At 35.6% G+C, this 14,483-nt stretch overlaps 1 protein-coding gene across 1 annotated transcript in view; it reads left to right on the top strand.

Annotated features, from left to right (window-relative positions):
- The window catches only part of PDE4D (phosphodiesterase 4D), a 400,370-nt gene that overhangs the window by 369,058 nt on the left and 16,829 nt on the right, over positions 1-14,483 (top strand). The window contains exon 7 of the mRNA XM_070938864.1: positions 12,876-12,969. Coding sequence (XP_070794965.1) covers positions 12,876-12,969 — 94 coding nt within the window. The remainder of the gene's footprint in view (positions 1-12,875; positions 12,970-14,483) is intronic.

Raw genomic sequence — 14,483 nt, forward strand, 5'->3', positions numbered from 1 at the left:
AGAGTACACAGAAGAGGAACAAAGATGATTAGGGGACTGGAGGCTAAAACATATAAAGAATGGTTGCTGGAACTGGGTATGTTTAGTTTGATGAAAAGAAGGACTAGGAGTGATATAGCAGTGTTCTGATATCTCAGGGGCTGCCACAAAGAAGAGGAAGCTATTCTCCAAGGCACCTGAGGGCAGGACAAGAAGCAATGGATGGAAACTAATCGAGGAGAGAAGCAACCTAGAACTAAGGAGAAATTTCCTGACAGTTGGAACAATTAATCAGTAGAACAAATTGCCTCCAGAAGTTGTAAATGCTCCAACACTGGAAGTTTTTAAGAAGAGATTAGATAACCATTTGTCTGAAGTGGTGTAGGGTTTCCTGCCTGAGCAGGGGGTTGGACTAGAGGGCCTCCAAGGTTCCTTCCAACTCTTCTGTCCTGTCCTGTCCTGTCCTGTCCTATCCTATCCTATCCTATCCTATCCTATCCTATCCTATCCTATCCTATCCTATCCTAAAGAAAGCAGGCAACCTTCCTTGCCTGCTTTCAAAAAGCAGTCAGTGGAGAAGCTGGCAGAAAGTTGAAAACGCATGAGCGCCTTGCTTAACAGTAGTAAGCATGGATTGCGGGAATTTCTGCCACTAAGTAGCACAGTGATGTCATGCATTGCTTATCAAAGGAAATCCTAGTTCTATTTATGGTTGTGAAGAGTACCTGTATACAAAGGTTTTGATCCTGATGTTTTCTTGTAGATTGGTATAGCTAGTCCCCAGTTTAAGAACAAGTTCCATTGCAAGGTCTGTCATTAAGTCAAATTTCTACATAAGCCACAATAGTATTATTATACAATACTATAAGATAAGAACCTTTATTGTCATTTTTGACTGTGAGCACACTGTCCCACATTAAAAATCTGGTTTATCTGGTTTGATTTTAATTGTTGTGAGCCGCCCTGAGTCCTATGGAGATAGGGCGGCATACAAATCAAATTAAATAAAAATAAAATTCTATATAAGTAGTATTGTGTAATGAGCTTGAACCACTCACCGTAATCACGAGATCTCCAGAACCATAAAGCCTACAAACTTGAAATTTGCCACACATGTTCCTCTTGGCTTCTAGGTGCTCACTAAGAAAGGATTTTTCGAAATGACTATCAGAGCATTAGTATTTCCTATATTATTATTAACATGCTCTGATGCTAAGGAGTTCTACTCCCCCTCCCCACCTGAAAAGAAATCTGTTCCAAATGCAAAAACACAAGCAGAGGAGAGGAGTTTCACTTTCAGTTTTACTTTCACAGCAGGAAGCAGCTTTAATACAGAACACTTGAGCTAAGCCATGGCCAGGCTCCTTCCTGTCTCCTTCTTGCTCACACAGCAAATACTTTTTGAGTTTCCAAACACCCCTCAACTCTCTCACATACTGAAAGGATGCTAGCCAGATGGATACTGATAGATGCTGCGGGCTGGGACATTCTATTCCCCCCTCCCCCTCTGTTCCAACTGCCAGTTGCATTATATTAACACACTCTGATGCTACAGAGATACATATTCTACATTAAGTTTCAGGCTGTAAATGTCAATTTATCAACCCGAGCACATAGTTTTGTAGCGAAGCACGGGAGTCTAGTAGGTTCTATTCTTAACTATGGGTTATCCTTAACAGGACATTCTTAACCCAAAGACTTGCAATATATGTTATTTACTGACTTTGATATTATAGGAGGTTTACAGTGATGTCTTTTTCTATAAAGTTTTTCCTTTTTCCTTAAATGCTGCTTTTATATCCATAACTTTGAAGTTTTGAGCAGTAATTTTGGTTGGAAGATTTCAAACTATATTATTTTTAATAGCTCATCCTATATACGTTGTTCTTTTCAAAGATAATCTTGAAAATCCTGCTCCCCTAAGATACTGTATATATGTTAAATCAGAGATTAGAATAGAATAGAATTCTTTATTGGCCAAGTGTAATTGGACACACAAAGAATTTATCTTGGTGCATATGCCCTCAGTGTACATAAAAAGACAAGATACATTCATCAAGAATCATAAGGTACAACACTTAATGATAGTCATAGGGTACAAATAAGCAATTAAATCATACCAGGAAACAATCAATATAAATCGTAAGGATACACGCAACAAAGTTACAGTCATGCAGTCATAAGTGGGAGGAGATGGGTGATAGGAACGATAAGAAGATTAATAGTAATAGTAATGCAAATAGTTTGACAGTGTTGAGGGAATTATTTGTTTAGCAGAGTAATGGCATTCGGGAAAAAACTGTCCTTGTGTCTAGTTGTTCTGGTGTGCAGTGCTCTATAGCGTCGTTTGGAGGGTAGGAATTGAAACAATTTATGTCCAGGTAGTAGGGTCTTGGAAAACACAGTTATGTAAAGAAGCTTCAAGATACAATTTCATACTACTTAACATCCTCAGGATATATGGTATTTTTAAAAAGTATTTACATATATAGTTTTATTTTCAAAACCTGCTTTTAAAGCAATCATACTTTAAAATGTAATTATGATTATATGTATTTACATTTGCATACCAATACACCGTTGGCTTATGAATGTCTTAGTTTTTTAAGAAATACATTACAGCTACATTTTCAGTGAATGCAATGATGATTTCCCAGATTAGAAGCATACACAGTAAAGTGAAAATAAGATACTTAGTTCAGAAATATTACATGTTAAGAAAAAAAATATTTATTTCAGCAACCTGCTGAGTACATACTCAGAGGTAATTTGACTATCCTGGAATACCTCTTTTGAAAAGTGTTGAGGGACAACTAATCGTTGCTGGAAGCAATCCTTTGTTTACAGCTGCTTTTATTTTCTGATCCTAATCACTGCTACAAATGACTGCTCCAAGAAGAAGGTAGCCACATACAACCTTAGTCTAACAGATGTTGTACCCAAGTACAGATTTTGCAATTCTAATGTGTTTGGGTTTGTGGCCATTGTTTTTCTCAAAGAACCCGTCACCTGCCTGTTGTTTGAATTTTATTTCACAAGACAAGGATGGTACAACTGCTTTGGAAACACCAGTGGCCTTAGTTAAAGTGAAATTATGTAAAATAACTTTACTGATATTGTTACGATGTTTAAGTAAGTCCTATTCCCTACATGGAGAGATCCACAGCTGTGTCTACCTTTGACGTACTGCCACTTGATTGTTTTGTTTTGTTTTGGGGGTGCTGTTAGTATTAGCCCAGAAAATGTTGGTTGTTATGCAAATTAGAACTGTAATGTATCATAGTACATAAGTAGTTACAATAATAGTACATAAGTAGTTACAATAATAAATAATAGATGGAACAGATTGTGACTTAAGAGTAAGTCTTTAGAACTATTATTTTCTCCCTAAGTATAACTAACAATTAACGTATTAGAATTTATAATCCAATGTATCTGGAAGACCAGAGGTGGTATTCAGCCGATTCTGACCAGTTCTGGAGAACCGGTAGCAGAAATTTTGAGTAGTTCAGAGAACTGATAAATACCACCTCTGACTGGCCCCGCCCAGTCCATCTATTCTCTGTCTCCCGAGTCCCGGCTGATGGGGATTTTGCAGTAACCTTCCCCTGGAGTGGGGTGGGAATGGAGATTTTGCAGAATCCTTCCTCTGCCATGCCCACCAAGCCACACCCACCAAGCAATACCGCGCCCACAGAACCGGTAGTAAAAAAAAATTAATCCCACCATTGTGGAAGACCCCATTTGAGGAAGAGATTCATGAAAAGCAAAGGTCCTATTTATCAGGTTGAAATTGTTTTAACACTTGAGGGTTATTTTAAGCTTCAAATTGTCATTATATTTTTACCAATATTCATATTATTTTCACTATCAGTGCTGAATTTTTAATTGTTTATCCCCTAAATCACAGGTGTCAAACTCTCAGTGTCACATTGCCATCATGTGACGTATTGCAACGTTTTTTCCCTTCGCAGAGCTGGGGTGGGCGTGGCCTGCATGTGACGCATCCAGGTGTCAAAGAGCAGTTTGACACCCCTACTCTAAATAATGGTTGTCTATCTGGTCTTTTACTTCTTTTGATTTTTCCTATTTTATTTTTCTGAGGATTTATCTGTGGAATTCTTTCTGCATGATGCTCATATATAGATATACGCCTGTATTAAGCTGATGTAGCAGAATTCTGTGTAACAAAAGAACTCACTAGTGAATGTTGTTAGTCAGTAGGAACAGTCCAATAAGCCCATAGATGAGCACAGTCTGTCCACTTCATTGAATCTTGTGTGTGCACAGCCTCTCTTGAAATGAATAAAGAATGAATGTGCTGCAGCAGCATTCCCTGATTGACCTCATTAATTCAGAACAAATCAGCAAGTAGTATACTATACAGTATCGCTCAGTTATGTGGTTTCAAACATTTTCCCTACTAAATTAAAATATTTGTGGCTCATTACAAATTCTCAGGTCAACCAAAAATATCAATCCTTTTTTAAAAGGTGTGCAATTTAAAAAGAAGAATTCATTTTTAATTAAATTTCAAAAACATTGCATTTAAAGTTTTGTGTTAGTATATGCAAATGGACACACATGGACTTAATGACAAAATAACTATATTACTATTGTATTAAAAACTAGTTTCGAACAAGTCTTATTCTTGAATTTATCTCTTGAATGCTCCCATTCATTATACCTTGCTTTTAGTTATAAATTCTTTAATTATGTTGCATGAGAACATAAACTGAGAAATTGTGTTAAAAATAATCTGCAAATCTTGTTTGTCTGAACTTAAAGTAACATGATATGGTCAGAATTAAAGAAAATGCTGACATAGTATGCCAGAGAAATTGGTTCTCAGAACCTACAGTTTACATATATAATGTCAAATCATGGCTTAACATAGCATAATGTGTGAAAAAGCTTGCTGGACACTTTTTGAATACCACTTCACTGATCCTTCAATATATTTGTTGTATAATGTATTCAATTCAATTTCAATTCAAATCTTTATTGTCAGTGCACAACATATGTACAATGAGATTGGTTGAGCTCCCTCAGTGGGAGAAATTGGGCCACAATTTCTATTAGCCAAGATCTGGGTAGCACCAACAGGAGGAATCATTTTTTAAAAATGATGTTCTTAAGTGATGTTCTTAACTCACTGAACTATTTTAGGGCATACTACTGATTTACTTCCTTGACTTCCTATTTGTAATATGGAGATGGTTAGCTTACTTTAAACAGTGTTGAAGTAACATTGAATTTTTCTTACTACAGTATAAAAACACTTTTATACTTTATTTTACCCTATCTTTTATACTTTATTTTACCCTATCTTTTTATACTGAAAATTCATAATGGAAATTAAAATCTTTTCACCAGTCTTCATGTTTGATAGAAGTTAGTTTAATGTTCCATCCAATGAAGTGGAATCGATTTCATATGAATTGCGTTACTTTAAGGTGTCGAGAAATGTCTGTTGTATTTGCTTTTGAATACTAAAATCATTTGCCCCTAATAATATTGTTATATTTGTTAGTTACAATGATACGTCTTTTTTTGTTGAATGCAGATGTTCATATTGTACACTAAGCAACTGAACGAAGTTCTATTCTTTTCATCTGATTTATGCCATATATAGACTTAAATGCTACTAGGCAGATCGAAAGCTTTTTGTATTGAAGTAATAATAAATGCTTTGCAATGATGTTATCAGAACGAGATGTAATTGAATTGCTGAATGTAGGGATTTAAAACTTCACATGCACATGGATACATGCATGTGTGGTTAGAAAATGTGTGTGTGTGTGTTTGTTTTTGTGTGTATTTTTACACACAAAGTGTGTGAAATGATAGAAAGTTAAAGAATTCAACCCAAATGATATTTAGACTGAGCAAAACAACCCACTATGCTTATTTGACCGAGTTCATTTAGCCTTTCTCCCTGAGCTAATAAAATGTTACAGGCACACAGAAAAAGTTAAGCTAATTAATCATGTCTGCTTTTTGAAATAAATGCTGCAGGGAAGCCATTATTAAATGGCATTTAGCACAAAGGAGAACTACCTTCTTCCCAAGAGATTCTGCCATGAAGACCAATCAGAAACTAGCACACACATTTCACGGCTTTCTCTGCTGCTTTTATGTATTTTTGGCTAGCACAGGATTGGCTGTTATCTGAATTTTATGGGAGGGTTTACTTGACACTGGTTGTAGCTTCCCTGCAGATCCTTATTTGGAAGGCTGTTGAGAGAACAAGTCTTTTCCAGCAGCTGAGCATCTTGATATACATAATTCATCAAGTCGTGCTGTTCTGGAAATATGCAGATCTCTGTCTGCCCTTCAGATTTCTGTTCAGCTCGTGCAATATGTCTTTCAAGCCAGGTTCTTAAATTTTACAGCACTTTGGAATTTTGCAAATGGGTCCAAAATAATCGAAGATCTCCTAACTGGAACACCAGTTAAATGATCTCTTTTATACCTAATTGCAGGAAATTTATAAATCAACAGAACTGAGAATCAAAATTCAGTTAAAAGGATTCAGCATACTTTTCCCCCCTGTATCTCAGTAATTAACAGAGGACCGAAAATTCTACTTTAATTTGGTAATACTAAAAGCATCAAAAATGCCCGAAGCAAACTATTTACTGTCAGTATCTTGGGGATACATAAAGGTAGGAATTTAAGAACTTTCTAAATCATGTTTGTTTGCATGCAATGTTTGCTTGAACATTGGTTTTTTGCTTTGTTTTTTGTATTATAGATTGAGGCCTTACTGATATGTTAAAGTAACTTTAAAATATGTAATTGAAAACAATGAACTCCCTTTAACATTCACTTATGTTCAAAGGTACCTATAACAGTTGCGCAGTCATGAGAATAGGGCATATTCTCAGTTTAGCAGCTAGATCACTGCTTTTAATACTGTGTTTTAGGGAAATCCAAGCTTCGACTGTTGTGCTATTTTGCATTCCCCAAGGAGAAGTCATTAAAGAGTATATAAACAATAAGGGCTAAATGTGTAGTTTCATGTTACTTTCTTAATATGCAAACATTGCAATTATTACGCCTCTATTTTTTGCTTTCTGTCTGTGACACACATCTCAAAATTGATTAAAGCCATTCTAAAATAGTGAATGTTTGGAAATGGTTTTTTTTCCTCTCACTGATGATGCCAACCTTAACTTGTTGAAAATTAATTTATAAAGCTTCAACTAAAAAAATGGCTTGGCTTGTTCCTTTATATTGACCTGAATACATACCATCATATATATTGTGATATGCAGTGCTAATCTAAGAAAGAACCACAACCTTATCAGAAAACCTCCTGTTATTTATATTCTGGATGCTCAAAATGTCAAGGAACAATATGCCCTTTTTCTAAATACGTGATCACTTAGTCAAATAAAGATTAATAACTTGACTAAACAAGGATGGTATTGCATGTAAAAATAGGTTAACATTTTCCCTTTTGTATGTAGATCTTATCCCTAAAAATGTGCTGTGTAAAGAAATTAATAGATCAACTGGACTTCTGTCCTTGTGTGTCCAATAAAGTGATTGAATTTAACTGTGATAGTAATAGTTCTTCATATTAAGGGTCTGAGTAGGACAGAGTGATGAAGCTGGATTAGGATAGATTTTTCCAGTTCAGTAGCCTGGAGTTGAACCACACTGTGTATAATCTAAGTAATTATACATTGTGAGTACTATGTTGGAGGATGTTGGATAGGGAAACCCTGGATCTTTGCTTGAATCTTTGTTGGAAGGAAGAGCAACTGATCCCAAGCAATCTTTCTGAAAAGATGATCAGTTCACTAACTGTGATGTAGTAGAAAACAGCCCAATAGGCTTAGTTAAAGCAGCAGTTTAATTATGTGATCATTTATTGGATCATTTATTAATGCTGAGTTTTTAACACAACTATTTAATAAATACAGGTGAGCACAATTAAAGCCTTAATAACTGAGGCTTGATAGTTTAGATTTTCAAATATAGTAAAGTCTTTTTGTTGTTGCCAACAATACATTTCACTAAAGAAATTATATTTTATGCTTTTATTGCTGTATTACCATTAATGTTATGAGTTTTGTGAGGAAGAATTCTTTTCTCACTGCAGATCAATGTGAACAATTAATATTTTTATGACCAGTTTCATATAAAATCTATATTTTAATTTAATTCTACCTGCAAAATGTTCAACTTTATTTCTTACGATTAACCCAAATAATTATAGATCGTATCATCTTTTCCCTGAAAAATTAGTTGGATTTCAAAGGACTGTAGTATTTCTTAGACCATCTACAATATTTCTATCCTCTTTCATTTTCACATATATCTCCAAATGACTGTCCAGTACAAACATTGGGGGAATTTAGATTTAGAGAATATATATCTTAAATTGGTAATGCTGAAAAATATATAAGCAATCCATAGCTTTTACATGTGTTGAGACTCACTGAAGATAAAATGAGGTAGGAATCTAAACTCCGTGAGTTTACATGCTCATTTTGGGGAAGGGGGATCTCATTGTATTACCTCCTAATAATGAATACTAGGGCTATATTGCTAATATGCTAATATTATGCTGTTCAGTTCTTTACAGGATTGAAAGAATTAGGTAGGAAGTATTGGATCTACATGACATAGAATTCATCTTTTTCTCATTGCATGTATTATGTTGAGTTATTTATTTACATTGTATTGTGATTTGGGATTAACTGAAGCCAATCATACAACACACTCTTCTTCTTTTGGTTCAATGCTCGTTAGGGATTTAGTTAAGTGATACTGGGAGTTTAAATAAATCAGGAAAGGTTGAATAATTAACAGCAGAGTAATCTTGTAAACACAAATATGTTTCCTCTTTTATTTTAGCTGAGTTAATCATCTTGACTCAAGGCAGAATAGGTAAAATAATGGCTGATATGAAATCATAGAGGTGCTTCTATTCTACCTTTTAATACATTATAGTTTTTTATCATAGTAACAATTTCCCAGTATCAGGTTGAGACTCTAGTGTAACTAGCAACAGATTGAATTTCATTTTATAAGGTGCAGCAGTATCAGAGACCAGAGATCAAGTATGGCATTAAGGGATAAGATTTTACCTTATGTTAGCCACATTCTTTTCCAATTGGACAATAATGATGGTTAATATTAGGAGAGTGAGTATCCCTGGCCTTCCCTCTCTCCTTTAATTTTTTTGTTTGTTCGTTTTGCTTCCGGCCAACTTTCGGAACAGACTCAAATAACTGTATCTAGTCAAAATTTAAATTTCACTTAAAGCCCTTCGCAGATCTTTAATCTATGGTACTGTGGCAAAACTAAGGATAGCTCTATGTATTTGCTCAACGCACATCAGAAAAAACTTTGCCTTCCACCAAAGCTCTGTCTAGGGAGCTCTTTCTCCTTTGATTATTTCAGAATGAGTAAAGTCAGCTTTTGGGTTCTTTAATTGGGTTCTAATGTTCTTTCCTGTTGCCCTATGATGGTTGTTTCAGAGAAGAAATAAATTAATAATGAGAGCTTAGCCTTTATTACTGAGCCATCTTCAAATGGAAGGCTAAAACTTATCTTGTGCTGAGCCCAGTGCTATTTGATGTCTCCTGCATTTGGATATATTTCCTAGCTTTAGAATGGAATAGATATACCTTATTCCTTGTCTAAAATATTTGATGGCTTCATTTCCCTAAATACCCTTGTCTCACAGCAGCATTTTTCAAATTGTTATCCTCCAGAGGCGTTGCGGCATGGCCATTTCTGGTCAGCTCCTAATGCAACATGTCTAGAGAGCATCAGCTTGGAAATGGGTGCCATGAAGCAATATACCAAAGATTAAAATAACTACTTGTGTTTCTCCTCATGCCAAAACAGACTTTGTGGAAGGTTATCATACATGCTATCCTTTATTTCACCCAGAGGGCCTGTTTTAGAAATAAATATAGGTAGTACTCACTTAAAAACCGGTTATTTAGCAACCATTTGAAGTTATGATGGACTCACCAAAGCTACTTATAACCCACTTTTGAAGTTACGACGGCTGCATCCTGCTATCAGATGATCACATTTTGGCTGCTTGATAACTGTCTCACATTTTCAGATATTTACAATATCTTGCAGACATACGACAACAACTTTTTGTGATTTTTGCTGATTCTTGTCATTTACTTTGGGTTTCCACAAAAACAGCCATTGGGGAGAATGGATTTGCTTAATGACCACCGCATTTACTTAACAACTGCCATGAAACAGATCATAAAATCAGTGAAGTCACATGGAGACCCACTTAACTGACAGCCATAATTCTGAAGTCAATTATGATCACAAGTTGAGGACTTGTTGTATATATGAATTATTTTTAGAAAGCAAATAGAAAGGTAGCCTGATGTAGTGGTTAAGGCACCAGGCTAGATTTCAAGAGGCAGTGAGTTCTAGTTCTGCCTTAAATACAAAGCCAAGTTGGTGAACCTGGGCCAGTTGCACTCTCTCGGCTCTAGGAAGAAGACAGTAACAATCTTCACCAACTTCCAAAATCTTGCTAAGAAAACTACATGAATTAGGCTGGTCTGTCATCAGGAGGTTTATGTGTCAAAAGTCACACACAAAAATAAAAATTATACCGGTCTCTAAATATTATCTTTATAAAAGATAATATTTATAAAAATTACAAACTTTTAATGCTCCTTAAATATTCTGGACTCTGTAGTCCAGGTTTTTGGCTATTAGCCTAGGTCTGATGAAAACTGTAATCCAAATCACCTGGACAGAACCTGTTTGTATATACTTGTCCCATATACTATTGAGCAAGCAATCCTATTCATCCATAGATTTACCATACAAAACAGGAATGGAACATGTGAGAAGCAGTATGAAGAAAACTCATAAAAGCACATGTATAAATGGGCTAAAGGAAAAGTGTAAATAGACTTTAAACATGTATCCTAGTCTATCCTCACCCCAGTTAGGTTTTCAACACATTTGCTTAATGTATAGAGTATAAGTGATAATATATAAGGACGCAGATAACTATCTGATGTATAAGTGAGGAGAGCAACACCTTGCAGATTATCCTGCATTGGGTTATTTTCAAACAAGATTTTACTTATGTAATGTACATTGTCCATACGCTGAGAGCAGATGTGGAGAAGAAAACACAGATGTGGTGAAAAAACACTACTGACATTCACAATCTGATGGCTGCAAAAATCATGTAGCTTTAAGTCAAATAATAAGTCAAACAATACATTTCCAAATAACCCAGTGGCTAGCTTTTTTGAATATGGAAGACTTAAGTAAATTGTAAAATTTTATCTTTTCTTAGCATAGGGAAGAATCACAATCTGAGTTATTCCTCCCCCCGCCACCCCAAGAAACTCTAATCCTCTAATAATAAGTTAATAAATAAACTCTAATAAGTTGTGGGAGCTTCATCGCTTGAGACTTTCAAGAAAAGATTGGACTGCCATTTGTCAGAAATGGTGTAGGGTCTCCTGTTTGAGCTGGTCGTTGGACTAGATGACCTATAAGGTCCCTTCCAACTCTGTTAATCTGTTAATCCTGTATTCTTCCAGCCTTTTCTAACTAGGTCGCTTCCGTAAGTAATGGATGAAAATTCCTAATTCCCAGCCCCCGTATGGTAATTGTATGGAAAAATTATGACAGGTTTATTTCAGCACTAGGGAAGACTTAAAGATAGCATACCCTGGAGGCTCTATGTCTTTGCTGGCTGATGGGAATCATCCTTTCATGTGACTCATCAGGCCAGCCGTTCAAGTCACCAGAGACTGCTGAATGGCAATTTCTTGTAGCACGAAACAAATGGGGGCAGCCCTTCGACTCCTCTGCTTCCTGCAATGTATTTGCAGGCCTTGAATTCTTAAAGCAAGAACAATGTTACAGTAAAAGAATATTGCAGAAAACCTTGCGATACTTTTGTTGTTAAAGCACAGGCTGTTTAATAAAACTTAAGTCACAATCGGTACTGTCCTCCAAAACTTATGAACCCCAACTTGCAAAACTGATAGAGAGGCTGAGGAAGTCTGAAGTCTGATTGTCTGCCACTAATGAAATCACGCAATTAGAAAACTGATGAAACTATTGGAGGCCATGCTTTTTGATAATTGGAATAGCTTATTCCAGCCTTTCCAAGTGCCCGCAAGAGTATTCATCATCAACTCATGCTCTTCAATCAGCAGGTTGAAGATTGTTAAAGTGTAATCTGTCTACAGGTCATCAAATTAAGAAAGCCAGTTTCTCTGTTTTTTACATGATCCTCATAATTTGTACATGTTTCACTTTATAAAATGGCTATATCCGCAATAAAATCCAAATGCCTAGTTCCCAAAGCAGTTGACTCATTAATTATTATTTTAAAATTTAGGTGTGTAAATTTAGATATACAGATATTTAAGTTACTAAGCAACAAGTACGGTAATTGAGTTACGGTTTACTCCTGCCTGTAGAAATGTCTAATGTTGCTAAGTAATTTTAATTATTTTCACTGGAAGGAGATGTCTTGTTGACTTCACTTAAAAAAGTAGGAATTTAAGAAAATTGTTCTCTTTATTTCATGAGAACATAGGTGGAATGTGTGTATATTATAAACCTTAAGTATACATTTTTAACTAGGATAAGAGCAATGAAATCGATCTCTACTTATATCCATAACCGATTTTTCAGTATCTCTTTATGTAAAATGATGCGTGGAATAATACATTTGGTGAAGCCTACTTTAACATTTTCCCTGAGAATCTGACTTTACTTCTCATTATGCATTGAGCTAAGGTGGTAAATTGAGCTGAAATTTTGAACATATCTGTTTAAAAAGGTTCTTAAACAATTCTTGTACCATATACCCATTTACTGGCCATTGACATACACTGTTTTGCTTTTCTTTACAGTTTAAAAGAATGCTCAATCGAGAGCTAACCCACTTATCTGAAATGAGCCGATCAGGCAATCAAGTCTCTGAATATATATCCAACACATTTTTAGGTAAGCATGATTATAAAAACTGGTATTCCTTGTTTTTTTTTCTTTGGTTTTCATTACCTACTACAGGATATCATTATATGTACATATGCACACACAGAGAGATACATATATGTATTTATATGTATATAATAAAAAAGCATTAATTAATTAAATACAATGTTTGCTTTTATTTTACAATAAAAGTTGGTAAGAGTTGTGGCAAAGAGTTTACCAGATGGTCTTTTGCTAACTGACTTATGGTGCGTTATCCATAGGCCAACATTATCCATAGACCTTTTTCAAACCTTCCAAACTATTCCCAAAGGACTATGACTAAAAGCCAACACATTTAAAATATTTCAGACTCATTAGAAGATGATATTTTTATTAAACCTATATCTGAATGGTTTTCTTATGCCACCCATCTTGCTTTTGCAACTGCAAATACATAGTGTCTCTTGCAGGTCCATGCATCTTCCAATTTTTCCAAGGGCTTTCCCATAGCTGCAACTGATCAACCTGCTCGTTCCTTTGATTATCCCAGGGTCTTCTTGAACCTGATGTGGATTGTTGTGTCAGCCTGCCTGTCTTGCCAGTTATCCCAGAGCTTTCCTGTCTCAGCGCTCGTCATTCCATCAGTCCACCCATTCCCCTAATTGTCCTTGGATATTCCTGAGACATCAGTCTTTACAGAACCTTCTCCCATTGACTCCAGTTGTCTTGCTGCCCTCCCATTGATTTAACACAACTCCTGTGGCTGTGTCTTGAGTATGTATCAATACACTGCATAGACTTTTTACTTGGTGAGGTCTGGTCAGAAGCATTTTGCCATACAAAGCAGTTCTATAGATTGGAGATCTATAAACTTTCAAAGAATGTCATGAGCATACTTGGGGTAAAATCTGGACTTTAATTTTGCTTGTGGAAGACTAATCAGAATGTGCCCATACTGACCATTATCAGAGGATATTGGTAATGGCACAGGGTACAGGTAATTTAACTTAATCCATACCTTTCTGTCTTAAAAAAAAAAAAAGACATGGCCAACGTGGGCCCATCTGGTGATATTTCATGGCATATGAAAGATTATGGTAGAAGAGCCTTGGTAGTACAGTGGTCTAAGGCACCCTGTTATTAAGCTGGTTATTAAGACCAGCTGCCTGCAATTACTGCAGGTTCGAATCTCGCCAAGGCTCAAGGTTGACTCAGCCTTCCATCCTTTCTAAGGTAGGTAAATTGAGGACCCAGTTGTAGGGGCAATAAGCTGACTTTGTATAAATATACAAAAGAATGAAGGCTATTGCTTAGCGCATTGTAAGCCACCCTGAGTCTCCGGAGAAGGGCGGCATATAAATCAAATTAAAAAAAAAAAGTGAATAGCAAACAGAATGAATTAAGAAACAAAATGAATGAAGGTAATATAGTAGAATGGAATCAATAAATACATTCAGGAAAGTGAAGGTATAGGTTTGATTATGTATTAATTGGTGTCATTTAGGTTATGGCGTGCCACTATACCATTATATACCATAATA

This window comes from Pituophis catenifer, unplaced genomic scaffold (assembly GCF_029215685.1).
Source record: "Pituophis catenifer annectens isolate HBS135680 unplaced genomic scaffold, rPitCat1.0.hap2 SCAF_2, whole genome shotgun sequence".
In the NCBI taxonomy this organism is placed as follows: domain Eukaryota; kingdom Metazoa; phylum Chordata; class Lepidosauria; order Squamata; family Colubridae; genus Pituophis; species Pituophis catenifer.